The sequence below is a fragment of the Acinonyx jubatus genome, chromosome C2, assembly GCF_027475565.1.
Source record: "Acinonyx jubatus isolate Ajub_Pintada_27869175 chromosome C2, VMU_Ajub_asm_v1.0, whole genome shotgun sequence".
NCBI lineage: Eukaryota > Metazoa > Chordata > Mammalia > Carnivora > Felidae > Acinonyx > Acinonyx jubatus.
The window spans coordinates 115,861,909-115,879,133 of record NC_069384.1 but is presented as its reverse complement, the minus strand read 5'-3'; the positions used below and the strand labels follow the sequence as shown (position 1 = coordinate 115,879,133).

The 17,225-nt window shown below is 40.6% G+C and overlaps 1 protein-coding gene across 1 annotated transcript; it reads left to right on the top strand.

Moving 5' to 3' along the window:
• The first annotated feature begins 8,013 nt into the window (after positions 1 to 8,013).
• LOC113600010 (tumor necrosis factor receptor superfamily member 12A-like) lies at positions 8,014 to 12,157 on the top strand. Its single transcript, XM_053221906.1, has 2 exons — positions 8,014 to 8,023; positions 11,751 to 12,157. Exons 1-2 carry the CDS (start codon positions 8,014 to 8,016, stop codon positions 12,155 to 12,157), a joined length of 417 nt encoding a protein of 138 aa, XP_053077881.1.
• Positions 12,158 to 17,225: the final 5,068 nt, after the last annotated feature.

Below are 17,225 nucleotides of genomic sequence, written 5' to 3'. Positions count from 1 at the left end.
GCAGGTAAACTGTGAAGAAAAGAAATAAGCTACCTTAAGGTCTGGGAAGAATGATCTAAAGCCCTGAGAGGAAACCAAGTTTAGTTTATAACATATGGGTAAATGGAAAGTTACTGGAGGATTTTCAGAAGGGTGTAACTTAATTTGGTTAATCTTTGAGAATGGATTTGAGATAAGTGAGTGAATGCGGTGAGCGATTCAACTGAGTCATAGAATTTATGGTACAGACTAACTTTTGTAGTTTGGAGAGTCATTTTTAAAAGATGATTTCCCAAACTGTTTTAGCAACAGAGACCTTAGAAGATTCTCCACAGTGGCCTTGCCCTAAGTCTTAATGAAGAGTAAATATCTTATTAACAATGGACTTATATGAGGGAAATTAAGTTTGTAACGAATTGAATGTGTCTAAGAATTAAACATACGAATTATATACAGGTAGATACTATGGTTACTTATGTTGCTTTTCTTTTTAAGGGGGGTTAAATATACTGTCTGATTTTTAATTTTTCATGAATACTGTGATAGTACACTTGAATTTAGAGCTTGTCTGAATGAACACACATTCAAACTTAGAGGAGCCCAACACAATGCAGTTTCCCTGAACCCTAAAAACAGAAATGTGTAATGTTTTATAAGGCAAACTTAAACTAGCTAATCTATGTAGACATATGGAAACATGGCATCCATACACGTTGTTTCCATTTAATTTACTTTACCACTCAGACTCTTGGAACCTTCCCGTAAGTTTGTCTATGACTCACCCTTGGGTCAGATGACTTAATACTTCCATCTAACCGAGGGAAGGGAACATGATTATTTAAGAAATCCACGATCCCCACTCAGGATGCCAGGAGCCTCTAAGGGGGCTAATCTTGTGGCTTGGCACTCTCCATCTTTTCTTTTTCCTTAGAAAAATCAGTGCTTACAGTTGGCCTGCTAACTGGCATTTCTTTTATCCCTTGAGGGTATTTCTGGGTCAGTATGCTTTGATAGTGCATAAAAGACTATACAAGAGCCCAGCTAAATTTCTTTGTACAGAGCAAAACAAACCTTGTTCCTACTCTTCCTTCTTCCTTTCACTTCGTAAAAATGCTAATGTTTGGAAGAGTCCAGCCCTATCCACATAATTATCTCACTGGAATTCCCCCAATAACACTTATCAAGACAAGTCAGGCATTATGGTTTTAGGTTTACAGATGCAAAAGTGGAGAAACACAAGAGCTTCATTTCTCATCTAAGGTCACCTAATGAGCAAGGGCAGCAGCTGGACTCAAAGCAAAGTCTGGGCCCCAAAAAGTCTTGTACAGTCTTTCTGATACATCACTTGTCTCTCCAGAAAACATCCAATACTTACCAGATACGTGCTTCCCCACCCTCAACTGAACAGTAGACACTTATAGTATAAGCATTCGTTGTTCTCTTACCATACATTTGTTATCTGTAGTGGTGATTTGTGTGGTTAATAAAGAATTCTAGGCAATAGTTTTCAAGTTTGCACAGATGCTGGTACTTCTGTCTTTTTGATAGACCATTTACTGAAGGAGACTCTGTGGTTTATGTTTGAAACTGACACAGAAAGCAGCAGTTAGGAGATAAATTTATCTAAATTCCTAGTTTAATAGTGGCATGCTATTCCCTGAACGTTACATATCCACATGAATAAAAGCAGGATGTTACCAAAAGATGGCAGAGTAGTAGAGGGACCCAATGCTTGCCTCATCCCTCAAACCCACAGCTAGATGAATATCACATCATTCTGAACACCCAATAAATTGATCTGAGGATTGAGAGGACAAACTGCACAACGATAGCGAGAAAAGAGGGCACATCATGGAAGGTAGGAGGTGAGGAAATGTGATTTGGGGAGAAAGGAATCACAAGCGTGTGGGAGGGGAGGGGAAACTCGGTCACGGAGAGAAGAGAGAGAGGGAGACAGAGCATTGTGCAGAGGATTGCACACGAAAACCCCTCCCCAAACCACTGACTACAAAACCAGAGGGGCTGATTATCACAAGTTTTTATAAGCAGCAGTGCGCACAGTCTGAAGTTTTAGAAGTCTGCTCCATCACTGGGGTGGAGCTTGGCAGGCACAGCAGTGTTCCTGTGAAGGCCGAGGACAGGAGCGTACAGGACGCTCTGAGGATCCCCTGGGTCACACTGGGAGAGACAGTTCCCTTTCCTGGAGTGCATTTGGGAGATATAGCACTGGTTCTTGGCACAAAAAAAGCTTGTGGGTGCCACTAAGCTGCCTGGTTCATTCGCACAGGGGCAGAGGCATGTGCTGAGGGCACTTAGCCAGGACACTGGCTTTTTGCTGCATTTTACTCCAAACTCCAAGCCCTTGTACATTCATGCAACTGCCCTTCTGGGACAAAGCAGCACCAGCCACAGTGCAACAAGACCCTCCCCCAAAGGATCACCATAGATCTTCTCCGTGCCGGGTCCCTAAAATTTGGAGTTTTGATACCAGATGGTACTCCTGAAATTAAAACACAGGAGCACTGTGCAGCTGGGTGGGCAGATGGTTCAGATAGACAGGGTGAGGGCGGGGAACCAGGGATCCCTGGAATACACAAGCGGAGATCGGTCGCTTTTCTGTGAGGGTTTCCTGAACAATGGCAGGTGCAAACTTCCCTCTCTAGGGACAAGAGTGGGCTGACACCATTTTTCCTCCCATCCATCAACATGGGGGGGCTTCAGTGGGCATCGCAGAGCCCAGAGTGGAAGTCTGAGCTGCTTACACGAAGCCCCACCCCACTGTATTCTGCAGGTGCTTCTGCACCAAAGCAAGTTGCCTGAGAGCCAGAGCAGCAGTGGGTCACTCCCCCAGAGACCAGTACAAACCCCCCACCCCCACACACACCAAGTCCACTGACCATAGAGTGCTGCAAAAGTTCAACTCTAGTGTAAATTGGGTCTAGCCTCTTTTAACAAGCAGACAAAACACAGCTAGTTACAACTTGTCACACACTGGACAAGGTCAAAATACTCCCCACTGCAGTCAAGGAGAAACTCTGAAGAGGACTGACCTGAGGGAAAAAACAGTCCAACACAACAGCAGAGTGCACACAACATACACCAGAGACACTTACTAAAGTGTCAGGCCCTGGTCAGCATATGACCTCTTCTTAATATAGCCATTACTCTCAGAAGCAGGAAACATAATAGGCTCCTAACACAAAGAAGAGAGAGACCTAGGCAAAATGCCAAAATGGAGGAATTCATCCCAAAAGAAAGAACAAGAAAAGGTCATGGCCAGAGATCTATTCAAAACAGATATAAGTAATAGGCCTGTATCACAATTTAAAACAGCAAACATAAGGATACTAGCTGGGCTTCAGAGAAGCATAGATGACACCAGGGAGTCCCTTAATGTGGAGATAAAAAACCTAAAAGTAGCCAGGCCATAAAAATATGCTATAACTGAGATGTAAAACCACTTAGATGTAATGACCACAGGGATGGAAGAAGCAGAAGAATAAGTGCTATAGAAGATAAAATATAGAAAATAATGAAGCTGAAAAGAATGGGAAAGAAAAATATTGGATCACAAGGGTAGACTTAGGAACTGAGCAACTCCATAAAGTATAATAACATTCATATCATAGGAGTCTCACAAAAAGAAGAGAGGGAAAAGGAGGCAGAAGATTTATTTGAGCAAATTATAGCTGAAAGCATCCCTAATCTGGGAAAGGAAACAAATATCCAAATCCAGGAGGCACACAGAACTCCACTAATCAACAAAAGGAGTCCAAGCGAGTCATATTGTAGTAACATTTGCCAAATACAGAGATAAGGAAAACATCCTGAGAGCAGCAAGGTAAAAGAAATTCCTAACTTACAAGAGAAGACAAATCAGGTGAGCAGCAGACTTATCAACAGAAACTTGGCAGGCCAGAAGGGAGTGGTATGATATATTCAATTTGATGAAGGGAAACATATGCAACCAAGAATACTTTATCTAGTAAGGCTGTCATTCAGAATAGAAAGAGATAAAGAGTTTCCCAGATAAACAAAAATGAAAGGAGTTCTGATTACTAAACTAGCCCTGCAAGAAATACTAAAGGGGACTCTTTGAGTGGGAAAGTAAGCCCAAAAGCAACAAAGAGGAGAAAGGAACAGAGAAAATCTTCAGAAACAACAACTTTACAGGTAATACAATGGCATTAAATTCATATCTTTCAATAATCACTCTGAATGTCAATGGACTAAATGCTCCAATCAAAATAAATAAAGTATCAAGATGGGTAAAAAACAAGACCCATCTATATGCTGCCTACAAGAGACTTTAAACCTAAAGGCACTTACAGAATGAAAGTGAAGGGATGGGGAAACTTTATCATGCTAATAATGGATGTCAAATGAAAGCTGGAGTAGCCATACTTATACCAGACAAACTAGATTTTAAACCAAAGTCTGTAAAAAGAGACGAAGAAGGGCATTATATCAATATAAAGGAGTCTATCAAACAAGATCTAACAACTGCAAATATTTATGGCCCCAACTTGAAATACCCAAATATATAAATCAATCGATAACACACATAAAGAAACTAATTGATAATAATACAATACATAGTAGGGGACTTTAACACCGCACTTACATAAATGAACAGATAATCTAAACAGAAAATCAACAAAGAAGTAATAACTTTGAATGACACACTGGATCAGATGGACTTAACAGATATATTCAAAATGTTTCATCCTAAAGCAGCAAAATACACATTCTTTTTGAGTGCACACAGAACATTCCCCAGAATAGATCACATACAGGGTCACAAATCAGCCCTCAACAGATACAAAAAGATTGAGATCATATCATGCATATTTTCAGATTATGATGCTATGAAATTTGAAGCCAACCACAAGAAAAAAATTGAAAAGACCACAAATACATGGAGGTTAAAGAACATCCTAGTAAGTAATGAATGGATTAACAAGGAAAGTAATGGATAAATGAAGAAATACATGGAAACAAATGAAAAGGAAAACACAACAGTCCAAAACTTTTGGGATGCAGCAAAAGCAGTCATAAAAAGGAAGCATATACAATTACAGGCCTACTTCAAGAAGCAAAAAAAGTCTCAAATACACAACCTAACCTTACACCTAAGGGACCTAGAAAAGGAACAGCAAATAAAACCTAAAGCCAGCAGCAGAAGGGAAATAATAAAGATTAGAGGAGAAATAAATGATATAGAAACAAAACAAAACAAACAAACAAAAAAAAAACAGCAGAATAGATCAATAAAACCAGGAGCTGAGTTTTCAAAAAAATTAATAAAATTGATAAACCTCTAGCCAGACTTATCAAAGAGAAAAGAGAAAGGACCCAAATAAATAAAATCACGAATGAAAGAGGAGAGATCACAACCAACACCACAGAAATACAAACAACTATAAGAGAATATTATGAAAAGTTATATTCCAACTAACTGAGCAATCTGGAAAAAAGGGATAAATTCCTAGAAACATATAAACTACCAAAACTGAAACAGGTAGAAATGAAAAATTTTAACAGACCCATAACCAGCCAAGAAATTGAATCAGAGTCCATGGCCAGATGGCTTCCAAGGGGAATTCTACCAGATATTCAGAGAAGAGTTAATACTTATTCTTTTTAAACAATTCCAAAAATAGATATGGATGGAAAACTTCCAAACTCCTTCTATGAGGCCAGCATTACCTTGATTCCAAAATAAGACTAACACCCCACCAAAAAGGAGAATCACAGGCCAATATCCCTGACGAAAATGGATGCAAAAGTTCTCAACAAATTACTAGCAGATCTGATCCAATAGTACATCAAAAGACTTATTCACCTTAATCAAGTGGGATTTATTCTTGGGCTGCACGGGTGATTCAATTTTGCAACTCGATCGAGATTGACGACATTAATAAAAGAAAGTGTAAGAACCATATGATCCTGTCAATAGATGTAGAAAAAGCATTTGACAAAACACAGCATTCATTCTGGATAAAAATCAAAGTAGGTATAGGAGGAACATAGCACAACATCATAAAGGGACCCATAGCTAATATCATCCTCAATGGGGAATAACTGGGAGCTTTCCTCCTAAGGTCAGGAACACAACAGGGATGTCCGCTCTCACCACTGTTGTTCAGCGCAGTAAGTTCTAACCTTAGCAATCAGACAACAAAAAGAAATAAAAGCCAACCAAATCAGCAAAGAAGTCAAACTTTCACTATTTGTAGATGACATGATGCTTTATGTAGAAAACCTGGAGGACTCCACCAAAAAACTGCTAGAACTGATACACAAATTCAGCGAAGTCACAGGATACAAAATCAATGTACAGAAATCTGTTGCATTTATACACATCAATAATGAAGCAGCAGAAAGAGAAATCAAGGAATTGATCCCATTTACAATTTCATCAAAACCCATAAGATACCTGGGAATAAATCTAACCAAAAAGATAAAAGATCTGTACTCTGAAAACTATAGAATACCTATGAAAGAAATTGAAGAAGACACAAAGAAATGGAAAAACATTCCATGCTCATGGATTAGAAGAACAAATATTGTTAAAATTGCCTATGCTATCTAAAACAATCTGCACATTTAATGCAACCCCTATCAAAATACCACCAGAATTTTTCACAGGGCTAGGACAAACAATTCTAAAATTTGTATGGAACCAGAAAAGACCCCAGATAGCCAAAGCAATCTTGAAAAAGAAAACCAAAGCAGGAGGCATCACAATTGCAGACTTCAAGGTATACTACAAACCTGCAATCATGAAGACAGTATGGTGCTGGCAAAAAAAAAAAAACAGACACATAGATCAATGGAACAGCATAGAAAATCCAGAAATGAACCCACAACTAGATGGCCAACCAATCTTCAACAAAGCAGGAAGAATATCCTATGGAAAAAAGACAGTCTCTTCAACAAATGGTGTTGGGAAAACTGGACAGCAACATGTAGAAGAATGAAACTGGACCATTCTCTTGCACCATACCCAAAAATAAATTCAAAATGGATAAAAGACCTAAATGTGATACAGGAAACAATCAAAATCCTAGAGAAAAACACAGGCAGAAACCTCTCTGACCTCAACTGGAGCCACTTCTTACCAGATACACCACCAGGGGCAAGGGAAATAAAAGCAAAAACTGAACTGTTGGAACCTCATCAAGATTAAAACCTTCTGTACAGTGAAGGAAACAATCAACAAATCTAAAAGGCAACCTATGGAATGGGAGAAGATATTTGTAAGTGAAATATCTGGTAAAGGTTAGTATCCAAAATCTATAAAGAACTCATCAAACTCCACACCCAAAAAACAAATAATCCAGTAAAGAAATGGGCAAAAGACATGAATAGGCATTTTTCCAAAAAAGACATCCAGATGGCTAACAGACACATGAAAAGATTATCAATATCATTCATCATCAGGGAAATACATATCAAAACCATGATGAAATGTGACCTCACACCTATCCAAACAGCTAAAATTAACAACACAAGAAACAATAGATGTTGGCAAGGATACGGAGAAAGGGAGACCCTCTTACTCTTTGGTGACAATGCAAAGTGGTGTAGCGACTCCGGAAAAGAGTATGGAGGTTCCTCAGAAAGTTAAAAATAGTACTGAGCAATTGCACTACTAGGTATTTATCCAAAAGATACAAAAATGCTGATTCAAGAGGGCACATGCACCCCAATGTTTATAGCAGCACTATTAACAATAGCTAAATTATGGAAAGAGCCTAAATGTCCATCTATGGATGAATGGATAAAGAAGATCTGGTGTATATATACAATGGGACATCACTAGGCCATTAAAAGAATGAAATCTTGCCATTCGTGAGAATGTGGATGGAGCTAGAGTGTATTATACTGAGCAAAATAAGTCACTCAGAGAAAGACAAATACCATAGGATTTCACTCATACGTGCAATTTAAGAAACAAAACATGAACATAGGTAAAGGAAAAAAAAAGAGAGGGAGGCCAACCATAAGAGACTCTTAACTATAGCGAACATGCTGCAGGGTACGTTGGTGGGGGCTTGGGCCAAATGGTGATGGGTAGTCAGGAGGGCACTTGTGATGAGCACTGGATGTTATATGCATATGATAAATCACTAAATAATAACTCCTGAAACTAATATTACACTATATGTTAACTACACTAAAATTTAAATAAAAACTTGAAATACTAAAAAAAGAGCAGGATGATACCTTAACAAAAAGTCTTAAAAGTGCACACATACACACACACACACACACACACACACGCCAATACAACTGCACATTTTCTTTGTTTAGAATCTTTTCTGTGTAGTTCAGAAAAAAAAAAAAGATAAGCAAATCTTAAAGTAGGTTGGTTTAGTTGGCTGAAAGGAGGAAGGATTAAGGGTGGAGAGGGGTGGAGGAGTTATTTGCTTATTTATTGAGTTGAGTAGGGGAAATCAGCAAAGGAATTGAGCCAGTTGTTATAAAATTTAGGAATATTGGGGAAGAGATAAGTACTGTAAACTTTTAGATCCATTTCCTGAGCATTAGCAAGGTGATCTCTCTTCGCTTCTTCCTCAAGTATTCAACCTTTTTAAAATTCCTTTACATACAGAGAAGATCTATATTGCTCAGTGAGTTCTGGAGTACCATTTTGGAGTATTTTGTTTCACAAATGAAAATACAGGAAGCCCAGTTAAATGTGCTTTTCATACAAGCAGTGAAAATTTTTTTTTTCTGTGTGTAAGTGTCAGATATTGCCTGGGACAATCTTTTACTAAAAATGGATGTCCTCAATTTGAATTTAACCAGGCATCCTGTATTTCATCTAGCAACCATATCCATCTGGCTAAGACATAGATAAAACAAAAAGTTTATTTTCTCGGATTACTTGCAAATTGGAGGAAAGTTTTCCAGAGGTTTTCGGGAAGTAACAGCTGTTCCCAAACTTGGCTGTCCGTTGGAACCAGATTCTGGTGGTGTTGCTCTGAGATTCAGCCAGGACATGGAATTTTTCCAAGCATTTTAGGGGACACTAATGTGCCACAGTGAGGAGCTGGTGACTGATGTCCATGGTTCTCATCCTGCACAACACAAAACACACCTAAGGATTTTTTTAAAAGTACCCATAGCCAGATCCCACCCCAGAGCAAATAAATCAATGTGTGTATGGGAGGGGGGGAGGAGCAGGCCCCTTACACTGCAATTTAGGAAAAGCTCCCAGTAAATGCTAATGTTCCTTTAAAAGCTGGAAGCCCTGAATTATAGCTTAAACTATGGCATCCTAAGGAGGGCCATCTATAGGAAACTTTTAAAAGTTTATCTTTCGGGGCACCTGGCTGGTTCAGTCAGCTAAGTGTCCATCTTTGGCCTAGATGATGATCTCACCGTTCCCAGGTTCAAGCCCCGCTTCAGGCTCTGTGCTGACAGCTCAGAGCCTAGAGACTGTTTCAGATTCTGTGTCTCCCTCCATCTCTCTCTCTCTCTCTCTCTCTGCCCCTCCCCCACTCACACTTTGCCTCTCTCTCTCTCAAAAATAAACATTTAAAAAATTTTTAAAAATAAAATCAAAAATGTTTATCTTTAATATTTTAAACTAAGAAATTAGTATTTATTATAATCAATTCAAGCCATACTAGGGGCACCTCAGGTGGCTCAGTTGGTGACTTTGGCTCAGGTCGTGATCTTGTGGTTTTTGAGTTCAAGCCCTGCATCGGGCTCTGTGCTGACAGCTCAGAGCCTGGAGCCTGTTTCAGTTCTGTGTCTCCCTCTATCTCTGCCCTTCCCCCACGTGTGCTCTGTCTGTATCAAAAATAAATAAATCTAAACTATGAAATATTTATTATAATCAATTCAAGCCATAAAAAATATCTAAAATAAAGATGAGTCTCCCAATTCTACTTTCCAGAGGTCTCCACCCTCAAAATCTTGATCTGTTTTTCTTACACCAGGCATATAGGGAGGAGGAGAGAATCAATGAGAGGCACATGATATGTGTTAGTTATCTTTTGAAGAAGTTGCCACACTTCATTTTTTTTAACTTTTTAAATGTTTATTTTTGAGAGAGAGAAAAGAGTGTGAGCAGGGGAGGGGCAGAGAGAGAGGGAGACACAGAATCTGAAGCAGGCTCTAGGCTCCCAGCAGTCAGCACAGAGCCTGATGCGGGGCTTGAACTCATGAACCCCGAGACCGTGCCCTGAGCCAAAACTGGATGCTCGGCCGACTGAGCCACCCGGGAGCCCCCCAAAGTTGCCACACTTCACTTTTAATGTACCAGAACTTTGTCGTGTCACCACCTCAAGGAAATAGTGTGGTTATTCCAGGCTTCACTGTGAACCAGTGAAATCAGGAGCTATAGAAGGGGAGAGGGAGGGGAGTCTTGAGGAGACAAAACAACCTCTACCACAATCATTTTCCACTCCTGATATTTGGGAGCATTCCTGGCCGTCCTCTGCCCCCTCATGTACTTGCCTCGGGGAGCGGGGATGAGTTACCCAGCTAGCAAGTTTGGAAAAGGAACTGGGCATAAGTGGCTCAATCCATCCTTTTTGTGTCCCTGGGGGGGGGGGGGCAGCTTGTCTGCAGAAAGCACACATTCCTCGCTCCTCTGTGGGTAAGTTTACAGGGGCAAAGCCTCCACCAGGGAGCCTTCTGGTTTTCCAGCTCTACCTGAGACAGAGAGGGCAATTGTGATTCTACACCATTCTGTAAACCTATTGTTGCCAGAGAACTGTCCTTAAAACAGCCTTATCAGAATAAAAGCAATTTGTTTCCTTCCTGTATCCACCTCACAAATGAAGTCATTCACAAAGTAATCTCTCAAAACACCAGTAATATAAATACAGTTTCCCTTTGAAAGTTATAGAGCTATCAGTGAACAAAATAGCGTAAGTTTTCCCTGATGTCCATGTCAAGGCAGGTCCTGTGAGCAAATCTCAAACAAGTGGCATGAATATGTCATAAACAGAAAATCACAAAGCCATATAGAATGGGGAGAGATACACAAAGACACGAAACACGGAGGAAAATAGAATTTTTTTTTTTTTTTTTTTTTTTACTGGTAGAGAAAATAATAGCGAAGCAATTGAAGGGGATAAAATAGACACTGAGCACTACCAGGAATACGGCTGACTGTCATCCCATAAGCCTGATTCTTAAATAAAATATTCCCCATCCAGCTATGTCATCTGTATGTCACCTGCCAGGCCAACGGGCAGACTAGGTCACATCTAGGCAAGAATGTGCTCAGTTGTTTATTAGCTTTATTACCTTTCCCAACTTAAGGTAATGGCCTGATTGTCTTTACTCGACTGATACTCCTTTTGAACCAACAATTACATTGTTGGTTTGTAACAAACAACAAATAAGCATATATTTATATATAATGTATAAAATATATAATAAGCATACTTATATATACTATATATATATGTATATAGTATATATAAGTATATATAAACTATATATATACACACTATATATATATACACACACACACACACTATATATATGTAAGTATAGTGTATATAAATATAAAGAAACTGAACTCAGATGTAATTGGTGACTACAGAAGATATTGTATCAGTGGATGAATGGATGACTATAAAAACTTTTATGGGACTCATGAGATAAACATTTGAAAAGTTTTTGCTGTTGTAACATACTAATCCAGTTTCTTCTTTCTAGCTGGGAGACCTCTGAGAAATTACTCTGCTTTCCTGAGGTAGACTCTGTAAGTATGCGCTTAAAATGATTTAAAACATTAGAACACAGAAGGCGGCGCCGCCAGACGCGGACCACGACTCCGAGTCCGCCGCTCCCCCTGCTGCCAGGGCTCCTGGCGCTGGGCCTGGGGCGCGTCTGCTGGGCGCTGGGAGCAGGTGCGAGGCACCAGCCTCGGGGACGCTCCCGCGATGTGGACCTCGACAAGTGCAGGGACTGCACGTTGTGCCCCCAGCGACTTCACAGTGGTTTCTGCGTGGGCTGCTCCCCAGATCCTCCAGCCTCCCGCCCCTTGCTGCGGCCCATCCTGAGGGGCGCCCTGAGCCGAGCCCTTGTGCCGGGACTGCTTTCTGGCTTCCTGGACTGGAGCCCGTGCTGCAGGGTAGAGAAGTTGACGACTCCCATGGAGGGGTCTGAAGGGAAGTGCTGTCCTGAAATGACGCTGATCTAGGGACAGCCCACTCACCTGCCAGCAGGAGGCCCCACCCACTCATCATTCATTCATTCATTCATTCATTAATCCATTCATCTGGAGCCAGCCCCTGTCCCCCGAACTCACCACCCCCACAGATAGCCCCACAGACAGCCAGAGCCAGATGCTACCAAACACAGAGGTGTGGACGGAGAAGGGAGGAACGAAGCACCTCTCCAGGCCTGGGCCTCGGCATCAGAGGAGCCTCACAAGGTGTCTGATCACCCCGACTCTGGCGCCGGGATAGAAAAGAAGACCCGTGCTGGCTCACACCAGACAGGTGACACTAAGGAACCTCGGCATTTACACAGGCCGCCCACTCTAACTCCCCCCCTCCTCCCCCGTGGCCCCGGGGACCAGGCTGACCTAAGGGACAAACACAACACCAGGTCCCACCCGCCAGATGTACTCAGCCTGGGAGGTTAGGAACCTGTTCCTAACACTAGGGGGCTGGCCCCAAGACACTGCTCCCCGACCCTCAAACGAGCGGGTATTTCTTTATTTTGGGGAGAAAGTGTGGAGAGAAGAGAAAATTTATTAATAAAATAGTCTTTAACTTAAAAAAAAGACTAGATTTAGAACAGCAGCGTGTTTTTTTGTTCTGTTTTTTGTTGCTTACAATTCCACTGTTATGAAAGATGTTGCATCACAATGTTTTAACTCGCTGTTAAATTTGGGGGGGGTGGGGAAGGACACCGGAATAACAAATGGAGATGCGTGCTTTTACTTCTGGTTCTACTCCTAATTCCTGATGTAACTGTGGGGAGTACATGAGCCTCTCTGTTCCCTCATTTCTATAGTAGGATGTAGAGCACACAGTCCTTAGTGCCCCTTCTAACTCTAGCAGCCTTGGATTCTTTCATTAAAACTTCTAGATTAGTACCAATATCCTCTTGGCTGAAGAAAAAAAAAAAAATGAGCCTAGTTTACTGAGAAGCCCATGGGCCAGTGCTGCCCCCTGCAGTGGACTGACAAGGGGGGGGGGGGGCTGCTAGCTAGATCAGCATTTCATCATTCCAGTTGCTCTCTCAGTCACTCTCCATGGGCGTATTCTTGCATAATCAAGAGTTTTAAAAACGAATTTGTTTGTTTTTATCAGTTATAATGAAAACAATTAAAACCCACATAAGGTATGTTTAATAGCTATTAGCTAAGGTAATTTGAGTAAACATGTCGTTAAAACTACTCAAGGAACGGACTCTTTCCATAATTTTCCAAAATTCATGTATCTAAGCCTGGATTACAGAAGAGCTGGTTCCATTTTAGACAAACCTTTTTGATCTAACAGTATTAGAGACATTCAACATAATGTTGAATGTGACGAGAATGTGAAGAGAATGTGAAGAGAATCTGGAATGCAATCCTATGATGATAGATAATACACTTCAAATAGAAAATAAAAAAATTAGTTGTAAATTAAGTCTAACAAATAGTAGTAATATGAAAGTTCAAAATTATTTTAAGTTTTGTCTTTGTGTTAAAGCATTATCCCATGAGTACTTTATAATAAAATTGTGTGTGGTTAAAAATGAAAAATAGATCACTGGGGTGCCTGAGTGGCTCAGCTGGTTATGCGACCACCTCTCAATTGCGGCTCAGGCCACGATCTCGGGGTTGGTTAGATGGAGCCCCAAGTAGGGCTCTGCTCTGACAGCACAGATTCTCTCTCCCCCTCTCTGTCCCTCCCTTGCTTGTGCATATACACACGCACACTCCACTCTCTCTCAAAAATAAATAAGCTTCAGAAAAAAGGCAAAAAAGAAAAAAGAAAAATAGATCAGTTCCATTGCTGCCAATGTTGCAAAGATCATCTTAAAACCCTTTTGCCATAGAATGCCTAGAAAGCCTAAAGTATAACCCAAAGCTATGTAAATGCAAAGTGTAATTCCTAAGAGAGTAAGAGGATTTAGTAAAGGTCAAAGTCATGAACAATCTGAAATATCTATTAAACACAGACTGATACTTTCTCTGTAGCCCAGAGAAAAGAGTTACCAGTCTTTATTGGCCAGGGGCTTAGATTTCATCTATCAAGACGAGACAGGAGATGAGCCATGGGCTTAAAGCGAAGGTGTGGCAGAAAACAGAGACTACCACTAAAATGGGAACTTTCAAAGAGACACATTACATTGTAAAGGAACTAGAAAAAAATTCACCTACTGGCAAACAGAGATCAGGGAAAGCTTGGCTGTTTTGGCTTGTACACCATAGGTATAGAAAAAATTGTTCCCTAAGAATTTGTAACCAAGATTTATGCTGTTTTGGTTTTCAAATTTAAAATAAATACATGAGTTGGGAAGCACTAAACTAACAGAATAACATAAAAGTGGTCTTTGGTTGGACACACCACCGGCATACCAGCAGAATCAAAAGCACATCTCTAGGAGAGAACCAGACAAAACCCCTCAGAGCCTCATGGGCTTTCCCTCCATCATCCTAAACTTGAGAGAACCATTTTCCTCTATTTCTGTTTCCCTGTATTTCTGAGTTAACATACAAAGAAACCACATATCGCACAAGAGAGGAAAGAAGCATCAGGGACGGTATATTGCATGTAGCCTCTGGAGTCACCTGCAAATAATCGTTCTACGGACATAAGCTAGCTGGGTCACCTTATGCAAGATACCCAAATCTCCATTTTCTGATCTGTAAAATGGGAATTATCATAGTACCCTATTTTACAGGGTTTGAATTGAATGAATTAGTCTATAGAAAGTCCGTACAACCAGAATGCTGTCTGGAATATAGGAAGAACTAGAAAGAGATCCTATTATCATCACCATCAGTCATTAGTTGGTTACATTACACCCCCTGTCTCGTGATTGGGCTGGTTTTCCTCTATGTGTGCCCAGACACATATTTGTCTACCCTGCAATTATATCTTGAGGTGAACCCAGCAACTACACATCTCAACAGTATATGAGTTCATATGACTGGCTCTCTTATTGAGAAGCAGCAGAACTAAGAATTGCAAGAAAATTTAATGGACCATCATGAAGCTAGCTGATTACAGAATGTTTTTAGAATATACTATTTACTTTGTTTAAATTTTTTTAAATGTTTATTTTTGAGAAAGAGAGAGACAGAACAGGAGCAGAAGAGGGGCAAGACAGAGGGAGACACAGAATCCAAAGCAGGCTCCAGGCTCCGAGCTGCCAGCACACAGCCTGATGTGGGGCTTGAACCCACAAACCATGATATCATGAGCTGAGCTGAAGTCTGATGCTTAACTGACTGAGCCACCCAGGTGCCCCTACTTTTTTAGTTATTACGTGAAGAGGCACCACCACCACCTCAACCTTAGCACCCACCCACCCCACCTGTCTCGTCTTGATAGATGAAATCTAAGCCCCTGGCCAATAAAGACTGGTAACTCTTTTCTCTGGGCTACAGAGAAAGTATCAGTCTGTGTTTAATAGATATTTCAGTCTGTGTTTAATAGATATTTCAGTTATTACGTGAAGAGGCACCACCACCACCCCAACCTTAGCACCCACCCCACCTCAACCTTAGCACCACCCCAACCCCCCCAGTGAACACTCACCACCCACCCATTCTGGACAACTGGGAAGGAGGATGAGGAGAGAAGGCTGCCTGACCAAATTTCTAGTTGGACCTCAAGACTGGGCAGCTCTACAAGCCCTTGCATTGAATACCACCTGCTGTGCTCTCCCCCTTCCAGGGGCTGTTATGTTTCTCACCTTTTATACATTCAATTTTCCTTCATTACAATTACAACTGGAGAGCATGGAGATTCATTGGCGTCCAATCTCTTTCTATTACCTCTTGACGAAGTTTGTTTCTTCCTCTGAAAAAGGGGTATTGGATGTTTAGCTCATGATGCGGTTGTGAGAATCAAGTAATATACATTTTCAGAAAAAAATTATTTTATGCAATAATTCTTTAAACGTGTACTGCAATTGCATACTCCCTTGCTTTATCCTTGATGAGGGATAGAGGACTACCTTCGCATTTCTGTCTCCTTGAACACCTAACAGTGCCATACACACATTAGAACTATTTTCACTCACTCAACAAATATTTGTTGAGCATCACAGAGGTACCACTCTCTTGGGCTCTGTGTTTACTGTAATAAAAAAAATCAACCCTGGTTTTGATGATCAAAATGTGCTAAATTGACCTTTTCGATTGTATTTACCCGGTACTCAGCTGGCAGACAAGACCGTAAAATGTAAAATCTTACCTCCAGCAGGGCCAGGAAGTGTACTTTGGCAAATGACACAACCCACCCATCTAAATTATCTGATTAAATGGGACAGAAAGAATAGCACCTGAGATGTTACTAGTGACATGGCCTCTACTGAATGTGCCAACATCCCATTGAACACAGGTCCATGGTCCTCAAAGATGTGTATGTAGTTTTGAAAAGTCTGTCTCCTCAGTTAGCCTGTGAACCCTGAGGATGGTAATTATGTATTTTTTATCTTTCCATTTCCCTCTGCCTTCAGGAATAACCCAGTGCCTGGATTTAGCAGATGCTCACTAAGGTTAAGTATTAGTGCAATGAAATACTGGAGAGGAGGGTATACGTTTTGAATGGTCAACCTTTTTACTGGCTACTATAGTAAATATTCCAAAAATAAATCCACTGATTGTGTTGTTATTCATTAGGCAGATCCTGAGTGAATGCCTATCACGTGCTATTATTAACCACACTAAATGTTATCATGTAGCATTCTATGCTGCCTCACTTGACTACACTTGAAATGTATCATTTTGTTTTTCTCTATTCTGGGATTTACAATTTAAGATGCCCAGAGGCAAATAAATGGGAAACAGACTCTGAAGGTCAACCAAATTATGGGAAAAGATCCATGTTCAATATTAGTTATCACTAGCTGAAGAGTTGAATTTGGTATTAGTTTATTAAATCCAGCCCTATGGGTTTTCCGAGTTTGCATCTTTCAATATAAGTTAAATTAAACTTATATAGCAGGTACTGAAAAGTAGCCAGTTGTCCCAGCACCAGGATGCCATTCTCTGAAATCACTGTTTATTCTAGACTTGAACTTAACATCTAGTTGGTTGA